The sequence below is a fragment of the Trachypithecus francoisi genome, unplaced genomic scaffold, assembly GCF_009764315.1.
Source record: "Trachypithecus francoisi isolate TF-2019V2 unplaced genomic scaffold, Tfra_2.0 Lachesis_group13, whole genome shotgun sequence".
In the NCBI taxonomy this organism is placed as follows: Eukaryota; Metazoa; Chordata; class Mammalia; order Primates; family Cercopithecidae; genus Trachypithecus; species Trachypithecus francoisi.
In genome coordinates, this window is record NW_022681458.1 from 10492920 (window position 1) to 10505030 (window position 12111).

Consider the following 12111-nt stretch of genomic DNA (forward strand, 5'->3'; position numbering starts at 1 on the left):
TGGAGGAGCTTTAAATTCACAGGACAATGAAGATAAGCAAGGAAATAATAGACTATAGACAGTGACCAGGAAACCAGGGAACCTGTCTCAATGTGGTCATGCTGAACTATTTTCAGAGCTTAGATGAACTGACAAAAAAATACACCTACATCAATGAGTACACCTCATAGCCCTATTCTATCTGACCACACCTCATTCTCCTCCTTACTTGTCATTTTTCTGCCCATTGCCCTGCTGCGATACATTTTTGTCTCTATCTCTTTCATTCGGTGAGCTCATCTCCCTTCGATTTTTCTTGTCTCCTGTGTTGCTTTTTCTGTTTCATTCAATGATGTTCTGTTCTCCTTTATTTCTATGTTTATCCATTTCGCTTCTATCTTTCTAGGTATTTTGTATATTATATAGCTGGTTCCATTCCTATTCTGTCTCTTTGTGATTTTAATTTTTCCCTCCCCATAAAGATTATATGTATTAACCTATATATATACACACACACGTGTGTGTGTTTATGTATGTATACATGTTATATGTAACAAATATATGCATGTGTACACACACACACACACACACACATGCTCGCAGTTGTTGCTAAATAAGCTTTCTGGCATCAGGCACTGATATAGTCTCCTGTGAATATTCTGAGTTCCTTGTGCATCTTCTTTGGACTTTGACTTAAATGACACAGCTCTTCTCCTCCTGTCTGTTACATACAGCAGTCACCCACCATGAGACACCTGGGTTGCTAGTTTCTATTGTTTCTTTAGTTTTTTGGCCCTGATACTTCTGTACATGTATTTCCTCACCCCAAAATGGATATAGTAAGAGTTAGCCTGACTATGTCTTAAAAATTCTGTGATGATAAAATAAGATCTTATTTGCCAAAATATATTTGAAATAACACAATATAATCCAATTACATGATGAAGGACATCTGCCAAAAACTATACTAATGTTTGAGAGTGTTCGATCTGAAGTTTTTATTTCTGTCTATAATTACATAGTAGGAACAGTTGTCTTTTGAGGCTTTACAATTACAAACGACATTGATGTCAACCCATTTATCACTATAAAAATCTAAGATCTTAGTGTTAATGGGAATGAGAGCAGGTTTTAAAAAAAAGGATACCACAAATTTGCTATTTATTTCTTCTACAACAGCAAAATATCATTACATACATTTAGTCAGTGAGACTCATTCTGTTAAACATGAGTTTATCATAATTTCCTGCCTCTTTCCATTTTCTAAAATGCAGAAAAGAGTTCCCAGATGAACTGGACACAAGGCAGTCAAGGTTGTCAGAATAAAAAGCATCTGGAAACAGCAGCTTTTAATTCAGATTCCTGACATTCTGCAGGCCAAGTCTTGGCATCCTAATCTTCTTTACCTGACCCACGTCTTAGGGATGAGCTGCAGGTTTCCTGAAGCTCTTCTCCATTACTCAGCTCTGAAAAGTCACTGCTGCTGAAACCTGCAGAAAAAAAAAAAATTCCTTAACAGTCTTAGTCTGAGTCTTAGGGAATTTTCTAAAGGAAAATTCTTTAAAAAGAATTTAAATTCTTTAAAAAAGTCGGCAGGGAATTCTTTAAAAGAAAAACTGAACAAGAGAAGCTTGTGTAGGAGGGGGAGTAATATTCCTACCACTAGGCTCCCCTTTGGCTTTGATCATCTGACCTGTTGGTCAAGATTGCTCCAGGAGCCCTCTCTGAGGCTGGGGCTGGGGACGACGTTGTTTCTTAAACTTCTTATCCTTTCATTATTAGTTTGCACATACTTCTGCTTCCATCTCAGTTTCTTATCCAAGGGAACCATGGAAGCAACATCTTAAAGATGTCAGAGCCTCCATCAACTGGGCCCTGAATAACTGTGTGGGCACCCCTTCCACTCAGGAACTACTTTACTCTATTTATGTGAGTGAAAAATAAACTTCTATTGAACTTGTGCCTTTGAACATTTTGAGATTTATGTTTTATACTAGCCCAACTCATCTAGTTGAAAATGTAAAATGCCTCCGTCTCAAAAAAAAAAAAAAAAACCAGAAAATGTAAAATGCAAATCATCTAAAATCCCAACAAATTAATTTTTTATTTTAAAGGATATAACAAAAAAACTGAATGTAGCTTTTTGTGGCAAAGAAAGACATTTGTTACATCAAGAGTTTTTAATTGCTCTTACGTCTCTTCCTGTTGGGTATTCCCCAAGTAGATGTACTTCTAGAAGTCACACGATCTAGAAAGTAAAGGAAAACCAAATCAATAATATCTAACTAAAAGATCTATAAGTCTTACGACTGCTTACACTGTTGACAGAATTTGGACTGCAAATATTCTCTGAGGATCATTTCTGTCTCTTCCTATCTAAGGGAAAGGGATTACTATGAAATGGAGCACAGACCCACAATCCTTTAGCCGTAATTGCAAAATCAGTGACCTTTTCTTTTTTCTTTTTTCTTTTTTTTTGAGACAGTGTCTCACTCTGTCAGCCAAGTTGGAGGGCAGTGGTGTAATCTTGGCTCACTACAGTCTTGATCTTACAGGCTCAAATGATCCTTCCACCTCAGCCTCCCAAGTTATTGGGACTACAGGCATGCACACCATGTCCAGCTAATTTTTTGTAGAAATGGGGTTTGCCATGTTGCCCAGGCTGGTCTTGAACTCCTGGGCTCAAAAGATCCACCTGCCTCAGCCTCCCAAAGTGTTGGGATTACAGGTGTGAGTCACCACACCGGGTCTCAAAGATATTTTAATAACCAATATTGTTTTCATAGGTTTGCAGTTAACTAATTTGGCAGTGAATCTGGACTTGAGTTGCCATGAGTCCATGTAAAATCTTATCATATTTCGTGTGAATATTTATATAATTTGCTGTATAAACATTAGTATATTTGAGAATGGGATTCTTCCTGGATCCTACTGGGGTATTTTGTTGTATATAGAATATAAATCACATTGTCTAAAATAATAAAACATTTTCTGAACTTTGAAGTACATCTAGTTTTATAGAGGATTATGAATGCTTATTAAGAATTCGGGCTGTTAGTCTTGTCTCTTCCCATAACTTTTCATATATGATGTGCAAAGAAAAGAGATCCTTAAGTGTGCTTGAGTTTCCCCATCTGTCAAATGGGGGGAACAATAGTTATCTTGCCCACATTTTAGGTTGTTGTAAAGATGCAAGAAGATCTTATTTACAAATACATTTTCAAATATCACTATTTGGCCAATTTCATGTTGGGGGCCATCTGTCAAAAGCTATGAATTGAATTTGATGTTAAGAACCAGGAGCCTGTCTTTCTGTCAATAACTAGAGAGTATGACCAGAAGCTTTGGAATTTTGAACAAGTTTGTGACAAAATCAAGCAATAACAGACTAATGTACTTTCTCTTCTCTATAAAACAGGGAATGGGCAGAAGTAGAAATCACTCCATAAATCCAATACTTTGGAGTTAATAGGTCTGGTAGTGATACGGTTTGGCTGTGTCCCTACCCAAATCTCATCTTGAATTCCCATGTGTTGTGGGAGGGACCTGGTGGCAGGTAATTGAATCATGGAGGCAGGTCTTTCCTGTGCTGTTCTCATGATAGTGAATAAGTCTCACAAGATCTGAATGATTATATAAGGGGGAGTTTCTCAGCACAAGCTCTCTTCTCTTGTCGGCCGCCACGTGAGATGTGCCTTTCACCTTCTGCCATGATTGTGAGGCCTCCCCAGTCATGTGGAACTGTAAGTCCATTAAACCTCTTTCTTCTGTAAATTACCCAGCCTCAGGTATGTCTTTATCAGCAACATGAAAAAGGACTAATACAGGCAGTATGTAGTAAACAGGGCACTGCCACTCAACCACAACCATCTTGTTAAGTCTGAATTTAGAGTCACTTCTTTCTTTGCATTTTTCAAAATGACCAGATGAGTTAGATGCAGAGAACTGGCTCCTGGATAGCTGTTGTGCATGCTCAGAGCACAGTGTACCAGGGAAGAGATGCTCTGAAGTCAGAGCCCTGGAGTCAAGGGGGCTGTTCTTACCCTTCTCACCATGCTTGCTTCTCAGTGCCCTGCTTGAGACTTCTGGGGGCGCCTCCTCCTCACTGGAGTCTGAAAAGTGGTGGTCTTGTCCTATCACTGCAGAAAGGAGCAAATGTCCTTTGGAGGTCTCAATGTATGATAAGGGAACCAAGCCAGAAGAATATTCTATGAAAGGGAAACTAGGAAAAATTTGCGATGCTCTGAAATTTCAGGGCAAGAATGTCCGTGCCCTCAAACCTCCATGATCTGCCTTTTGATTCAAATTTTTGTGGCTCAAGGTTAGTATTTTATCCCTCACTGTCACCTGAGCCTGAGGCTGAGAAAATTTTAGCCCTAGTGGGCATCTCTGCTTTGTCTTGGCTCTCTGTCTTCTTACACCACATTATCTTTCTTTCTTTACTTGTCTCTTTGTGGATTTGTTGTGGTTTTTGTATATGGATTTGTATTTATTTATAAATTTGCTTCTCTCTCAGGGCAACCATGGAAGTCTAGGATCAAAGAAGGCAGATCTTCTACTTGCCTGCTTCCCTGAAGAACTGCTTGAAACAGAGTCCAACCTCTCCCCCATCTAAAAATCCTTGAAATACTCAGTTGAAAAAAATACATACTTCTACCAAAAAAAATAAAACACCTTTTGTTGTGTTGGAGTCACTGACTTCTTTGGGTTCATATGTTATAGCAGTTAGCCAACCTAACTAAATACAAAAGTTAAAATAGGAACCATTGAAATTTAAAGCAAATTTATATTTTACTTTGAAGGATATAGCAAGGAATTAGACTGACTCTTTCGTAGAAAATATTGTTCATTTATAACCATGAAGAGTTGTTATTTTCTCTTACCTCTTTTCCTAGACATTTCTCTGAATATAGATGATTTTCTGTAATCTGTGGGCTCTGTAAAGTAAAAGGGAGAAACCCGTTATTTGTATGCAAGAGACTTATAAATTCTATGACAACTGACACGGCAAATGGGCTTGGGTTAACAAGAAAGCTTTTTTTTTTTGAGATGGAGTCTTGCTCTATCACCCAGGCTAGAGTGCCGTGGCGTGATCTTGGCACAATGCAGCCTCTGCCTTCCGGGTTCAAGTGATTCTCCTGCCTCAACCTCCTGAGTAGCTGGGATTATAGGCACGTGCCACCATGCCCAGCTAATTTTTGTATTTTTAGTAAAAATGGGGTTTCACCATGTTGGTCAGACTGGTCTCGAACTCCTGAACTCAGGTGATCTGCCTGCCTTGGCCTCCCAAAATGCTGGGATTACAGGCGTGAGCCGTCACATCCCACCAATAATGAAATTTTGATGAGCATTTTTCTCTCTCTCCTTCTAGTGAATCCAGTTCTGGAGGTTCAGGGTCATAATGTTGGGATCCTGCCCAGCAATCCCTGTAATCCTCTGTGTGTATTATTTGGAAATGCCTCTTTTTTATTAATTTTTTTCAACTTTTATTTTAGGTTTGGGGATATATGTGAAGGTTTGTCACATGGGTAAACGTGTGTCACAGGAGTTTGTTGTACAGATGATTTCGTCACGCAGGGATTAAGCCCAGTACTCAATAGTTATCTTTCTGCTCCTCTCCCTCCTCCAACCGTCCATCCTCAAGTAGACCCGAGTGTCTGCTGTTTCCTTCTTTGTGTTCATAAGTTCTTATTATTTAGATCCTACTTACAAGTGAAAACATGTGGTATTTGGTTTTCCGTTCCTGCGTTAGTTTGCTAAGGATAATAGCCTCCAGCTCCATTTATGTTCTCTCAAAATACATGATCTCGTTCTTTTTCATTTTTTTTTTTTTGAGACAGGGTCTCACTCTGTCACCCAGGCTGGAGTGCAGTGGCACAATCGTAACTTACTGCAGCCTCAATTTCCCAGGCTCCAGTGACTCTCTCACCTCAGCCTCCCAAGCTTTTTTTTTTTTTTTAATGGAGTCTCGCTCTGTCACCCAAGTTGTAGTGCAATGGCATGATCTCGGCTCACTGCAACATCCCTCTCCCGGGTTCAAGTGATTCTTCTGCCTCAGTCTCCTGAGTAGCTGGGACTACAGGTCGAATGCCACCACGCCCAGCTAATTTTTTGTATTTTTAGTAGAGACAGGGTTTCACCATATTGGCCAGGATGGTCTCGAACTCCTAATCTCGTGATCTGCCCATCTTGGCCTCCCAAAGTGCTGGGATTACAGGAGTGAGCCACCGCACCCAGCCCATGCCCGGCTAATTTTTATATTTTTGGTAGAGATTGAGTTTCTCCATGTTGTCCAGGCTGATCTCAAACTCCTGAGCTCAAGCAACCCACCTGCCTCAGCCTCCCAAAGTGCTGGGACTGTAGGTGTGACCCACCGTGCCTGGTTGTAAATGACTCTTAAACACCACTAGCTCCCATTTTCTCACATATAAAGCAGGGATAAACTAGTTACCCTACCTCCCTGTTAAGGTTTTTTTGATGGGGAAATGAAGGTTCATTTACAAAAGCCCTGTGAAAAATCACAATGTAAGCCAATGAGTGAACTATAATTTGGGTTTGGGTGTAGCCAAAGTCCCCCCTTTTTTGTTTCTCCATTAATAATTAAATAGCAGCACAAATTATTCTTTGAAGACTTTCGGAGCTTGTAATTAAGACAATATTATCAGTGAATAAAGGAAGACTGTGCTTATCACGCTCTATCAAATATAAAGGGTAGGAGTAGAGAGTAAGTACATTATTTTGACCCTTAAAATAATAACTCTTGATAGTTTGTTGTTAAAAAAGACTGTTATTTTACTAGAATATTTTTGCTACATTTTCAATGTATCAGTCGATTGAAGCAATCCAGTTCAGCCAGAGTTTATAATGTCTTCCTAATGTCTTCTGTTTCTCAATAGGGCCAGAGAGGTTAAATGTAGAAAGTAGTATTCTAGAATTTACAGAATCAAGGCATAAGGAGACCACTCGGAATGAAATTAATCAAGAAAACAGAATTCTGGATTTGTACTCTGGATATTCTGCAGCCTCGGGTTGCAACTCTAATATTCTTACCTGGTACAGTCTGGGGTCGTGAGCAAGTGGCTTCTTGGCCCTCCTTTTCCTCATTTGATTCTAAAGAGTTGTCATTATTGATCACTGCACAGAAGAATGGGATTCTTTAGAGGTTCAGTGTGTGACCAAGGAATCAATTCAGTAGGAAATTCCCTAATAAGAAAACCTAGAAAACCTTGAAAATGCGTGCAAGTCCTCGCCTGTACACAGGCCACGCTTGTCTTGATCCTTTCAAGCTACCTGCATTGTGGGTTAGCGATACTCCATTCTTGTCTCCAGAGGGAAATTTTGGTTTGCTTGGCCTTTGCCTTCCCACACTTCTTTTACTTCTTATCCCTTCTACTTGCCACTCCACATTTCCTTTGTTTCTGCTTCTGTTTTTCATGCAGGGAGACCTTGAAGATCTTCTGTTAAAGATGTGATCCTCTTCTACCTCCCACCAACACAGTGCCTTCCTGAATTGTTTACAAGGCTGAGAAATAACTTCCTCTTGTGTTTGAGCCAAAGACATGTTTTGGGACTAATTTTTAGAGCAGTTTGCTTACACCAAGATCAAAGTTAGAGTACGTACTGTCTAAAAACTAATGCAAATTTACATTTTACTTTGAAAGATGCAGTGAGCAATTAGAATGAATGTATTACTACATTGTTATTGTGTAACATCAAGATGAGGTTCTTCTTTGCTCTTAGGTCTTTCCCTAGTGTATTTTCCCTAAAGTGGCATGTTTCTAATATCCCCTGGATCTAGAAAGTAAAGGGCAAAACAAATAAACCAATTTGCACACTAAAAAGTTATAAATCTTATGACAACTCATGCTGCAAATAGGATTGAGATAATACAAGATTTTAATAATGTTTCTGTCTTTCATTTCACACAGGAAGTAACTCCGAATCCAGGATACTAGTCTTGTCTTCTCTTTAATTTACCATGAGATTGTGGAGATGACTTTGAAACATTTATGTAATTGTGTTCTCTCTTCTAGGAAACAAGGACGAGAATCTCTATTCTGTTTACCCTTTTAAGGTTATCGTAAATTTAAAAGTAAGACAATTTGCAAAAGTCTTTTGAAAAATCACTAAATGTGCCATGACTTGCTGAAGAACTCTGTCAGTAACAATACTTCAGGTTTCAGAATACGTTATCTCAGGTGTTTATTTTTGCCAACACCAGATAGTTGGATGAGATGTCTTTTGACCCTATTCAAAGTTTGTGATCAGATGACAATAAGATCTTCCCATAAAGGAATATTCAGCTTTCTATTCTCTATAAAAGTCACTATATAAATCTAACATTATATAGACGTAGCAACTAGTTAGTTTTAAAAACAAACTCATCACTTTGCTAGCCTATTCCTGCTATATAATCAATGTATGGGTATGAATATTGATTAATAGAATCCATCAAGAAAGAAGGCTAATTCTCAAAAATAAGTTTATAACAATTTCTTTTCTCTCTGCATTTTCCAAAAAGGTCAAGTAAAATTAATGCAAAGAATGGGATCCCAGGATAAACTGGACCCATTGTACAGAATGAGCTCAGAATAAAATGCATCAGGAAACAGTAGCTCTTAAATCAGATTCCCACAGCCCAAGTCTTGCTCTCCCAAACTTCCTTACCAGGCTCATTTCTCAGTGGTGAGATGAAGACTTCTGGGGGCTCATCAACATCGGTGGATCCTTCAGAGTCCTCACTGCTGATGACTGCACAAAGGAGCAAAAACCATTAAGAGTCTCAGGGTATGACCAAGGAGTCCACCCACCAGGAAATTCCACAAATAGAGCACTAGGAAGACCCGGGAAGCTAAGTTAACTCAAGACCCTGGAGTGCTCCTGGAATGCATGCCACCTGCAGTTTGTTCCAGGTTCTTAACCAAAAGCTGATAAAATTGACACACAGAAGGCAGTTGTGCCCATCCACTGACACTGTTCTTACCCCAACCCTCATTCTACTTTTTTCTTTCACTCTCATTTTACTTCTCATCTTTCTTCTTTGTTCTGCCATCTCCCCTGCTTCTGCCTCTGTTTCTGGTGATGGTGTCTCTTTATACCTCTCTTTGTCTGGTATGTTTCTCCCCCCACCTCCTCTTGTGAATAGCTTGGCTCCCTGATCTTTTTTTTTTTTTTAAACTCCTCTCCATGACTTCTTCTTTTACTTTATTTTTTATTTTTATTTATTTTTTATTTTTTCCTTTTTTCTTTCTTTTTTTTTTTTTTTTTTGAGCCAGAGTGTTGCTCTGTTGCCCAATCTGGAGTGCAGTGGCAGAATCTTGGCTTACTGCAACTTCCGCATCCCTGGCTCAAACGATGCTCCTGCTTCAGCTTCCTAAGTTGCTGGGACTACAGACATGTGTCATCTTGTCCGGCTAATTTTCATATTTTTTGTAGAGATGGGGTTTCGCCATTTTGCCCAGGCTGATCTCGAGCTCCTGGACTCAAGTGATCCACCCGCCTTAGCCTCCCAAAGTTCTGGGGTTACAAGCATGAGCCAGCCCTCCCTGACTTCAGAAACAGCCTCTCTGACATTCTTACTGATTACCTCCATTTCTGTCTTCTGGTATTTTCCCAGCTCCCAAGGACTTTCTTCTGTCACGCTGAAGACTCACTGCATCAGGTACCAGCCCCTTTCCCTTCCTGCCTCCATCCCAGATACCTGCACTGCCCCGATGGGCCCTGATGAAGTCCCCAACCCCCTTACCTGGTAACCTCTGACACAGTTACAACTTCTCCCGGTCAGCCTTACCTATTATGTCAGATGCCTGGGCTTGGCATTCAGCATTTGAAGTAAAATATGGCTTTTCCTTTTTTATATCCACCAGTCGCACAGAACAGGAATTAATTTGGATTCCATGGTTGTGTGGCTCTGCCCCTGGGCCAAATTGTAATAAATGAAGAATTTTCATTTGTCTCCCCAGTGGGCCTCCTTCACTATCATTAATAATTCCTCCTCTCTGCAATTTCACTGCTGGGGCTAGACCTTCACCCCACCTCCCTGTTTTTCCTTTTGCTCAACTCTGTCCCTTCCTTTGTGCCTCTCTTGGCTCTGTTTTGTTTTTTACCTTTCCCTTTCCCTACTCTTCTCATCCTTTGATGGTTAATATTTTGCCTTTTTTAAAAAAATAAAAATTATAATGGTAGTATAAGACAGATGAATAAAAGTGGGTTTTGAATGATCACAAAGGAAGTAAATCACTTTGATCAAAAAACAGATTACCAATACCCCAGATACCTTCTCATGACACTTCCCACTAACTGTTTCCACTAACTTGCTCAAAGCCAACTACCATCGAGGTTTCAAACACCGAGATTAATTTTGCTTGCTCTGTAATTTATATAAATTGAATCATCTCTTTTCTCTCGCTGTTTCTCTCTCCCCCTACTTCTCTCTCAATATATATAGATCTCCCCAAAGAAGTCAAATCCCCCAAAATTATATGTATATTTTATTCAACATGCTTGTGAAAGTCATCTGTATTCATTTTGAATAATTATTTTCACTACTAGATAGTATTCCATTATAGGAATAAGCCATGGATTCTTTATTCATTTGTGCAATTTCAAGCATTTAGCTTCTATGAATAATGCTGCCCTGAGCATTCTTTTCTATGTGTTTTGGTAACATAACACACATTTCTGTTGGTTTCTGTTGAGGAATGTAATTGTTGAGTTATAGGGTATGTATATTTTCAGCTTTGGAAGATTACCCCCAACTGTTTTCCCAAAAGCATATATAAAGGCAGAGATGAAAGAAAGAGAGCTTGGCAAATTCCAGTAAGTAAAGGAAGCTTAGTGTGGTGGGAATGCGGCATGAAGGGGTGAGAAGAGGGTGATGGGGAATGTGCAGGTGCGTGGTAGGCATCCTTCAATTCACCACTCCAAGCAGTGTTGACCTACTGCTAAGGGCCACGTGAAGGCACTGGGTTTCAAACAGGAGAGTCATATCAAGTGGTTTCTATTTTGGAAAATCCATTCAGCTGAGGTGCAGACTTGAGAGGAGCAAGATTGGGGGCCAGACAGGAGACTGTTCCTCTAATTTTAGTGAGAGTGACAGGGATCTAGATTAGGATGTTTGTGCTGGAGATGAAGAGAAATGGACAAGTTAGAGATATTTTAAAGTTGGGATCGACAGAAGTGGCAAATGAAATGATGATTGTTTTAAGCCACTAAGTTTCAGGATGGTTTGTTACATTACACAGCAATAGATGACAGATGCAGCTTTTGAAGAGAGATGTTCTTCAGGTCTTTAAATAAAGGTCTTCAGGCAATTGGAGAAAGGAGTCAAGAGGACAGGTCTGAGTTGGAGATGTATGTTTAGAAATCAACAGATCCTAGATGGTGATTGAGCCATGGAGAGGAAGTGATGCCTGAGGAGAGGCCTCTTGTAATCTGGGGGTGGAGATGGAGTCACAGGGGCCATTTCAATAAGGGGGCAGCTGGTCCTCCATAGTAATAGGACAAGCCCTGTGCCTCCTTTCCAGTTCTTGTCTCCTCAGATCAGAGAATGTCTTGATTTGTCTTCTCTCTTCCCTTCTTTGCGTGATCCACTCTCTACCAATTTTTCATTCACTGGCCTTTAACTCATTTTCCGCATACTTCTCTTTGTGCCTCCCTCCATTTTTCCTATTTCTTGGTATTTTTTTCCCCTCTATATTTTTTTCTATTCATACTCTTTTTATCTATGCTTTTTAAAAATTACTGTCTCTTAGAGTCAGAACTAGGGTGAGATGAAGGTGGTACCTTGGGTGCCTTAAAATTTAAGGAAGCTCAGTCTCACATGCCAACTGATATCTCCTTACATACTGTGCCCTGATGGCCTCCCTGCCTCACCTCGTGCCAGGCCTGTTGTCCCCTACGTAATGTTGCATCTCTGTTACATTTCCTACCTGCTTTGAGTCGGCCTTTATTTCTTAATTATTAATGTTACCTCTGCAAGCTTCTTCTATGTCACTTTTTTTTCTCCAAAAACACTTTTGCATCTGATGTGTCAGCGCTACATCACTTTTTGTCTTTCTATATCTTCCTCATCTCAAACATTCCAGTCATTACCAAAGGTCTCTTCCAGTGCCATTGTCTACCACATCAGAG

General features: G+C 39.8%; 1 protein-coding gene and 1 long non-coding RNA gene across 12 annotated transcripts in view; one reads left to right on the top strand and one right to left on the bottom strand.

The window, feature by feature from the left end:
• Positions 1–4980, top strand: part of LOC117094406 — a 32403-nt gene extending 27423 nt beyond the window's left edge. Inside the window, exons 2-3 of the long non-coding RNA XR_004441538.1 lie at positions 2616–3722; positions 4496–4980. This is a non-coding gene — a long non-coding RNA (uncharacterized LOC117094406). The remainder of the gene's footprint in view (positions 1–2615; positions 3723–4495) is intronic.
• SP100 (SP100 nuclear antigen) overlaps positions 1–12111 on the bottom strand; it is a 191686-nt gene that overhangs the window by 141803 nt on the left and 37772 nt on the right. For 6 of the 11 annotated variants that reach the window (XM_033229896.1, XM_033229895.1, XM_033229893.1 and 3 more), the window contains 7 exons: positions 9770–9895; positions 8647–8730; positions 7030–7113; positions 4863–4916; positions 4023–4187; positions 2174–2227; positions 1386–1469 (listed from right to left, as the gene is read on the bottom strand). In XM_033229896.1, the coding sequence (XP_033085787.1) occupies positions 1386–1469; positions 2174–2227; positions 4023–4187; positions 4863–4916; positions 7030–7113; positions 8647–8730; positions 9770–9895 (651 nt within the window). The remainder of the gene's footprint in view (positions 1–1385; positions 1470–2173; positions 2228–4022; positions 4188–4862; positions 4917–7029; positions 7114–8646; positions 8731–9769; positions 9896–12111) is intronic. The other 5 variants (XM_033229901.1, XM_033229897.1, XM_033229900.1 and 2 more) reach the window with 3 other exon arrangements.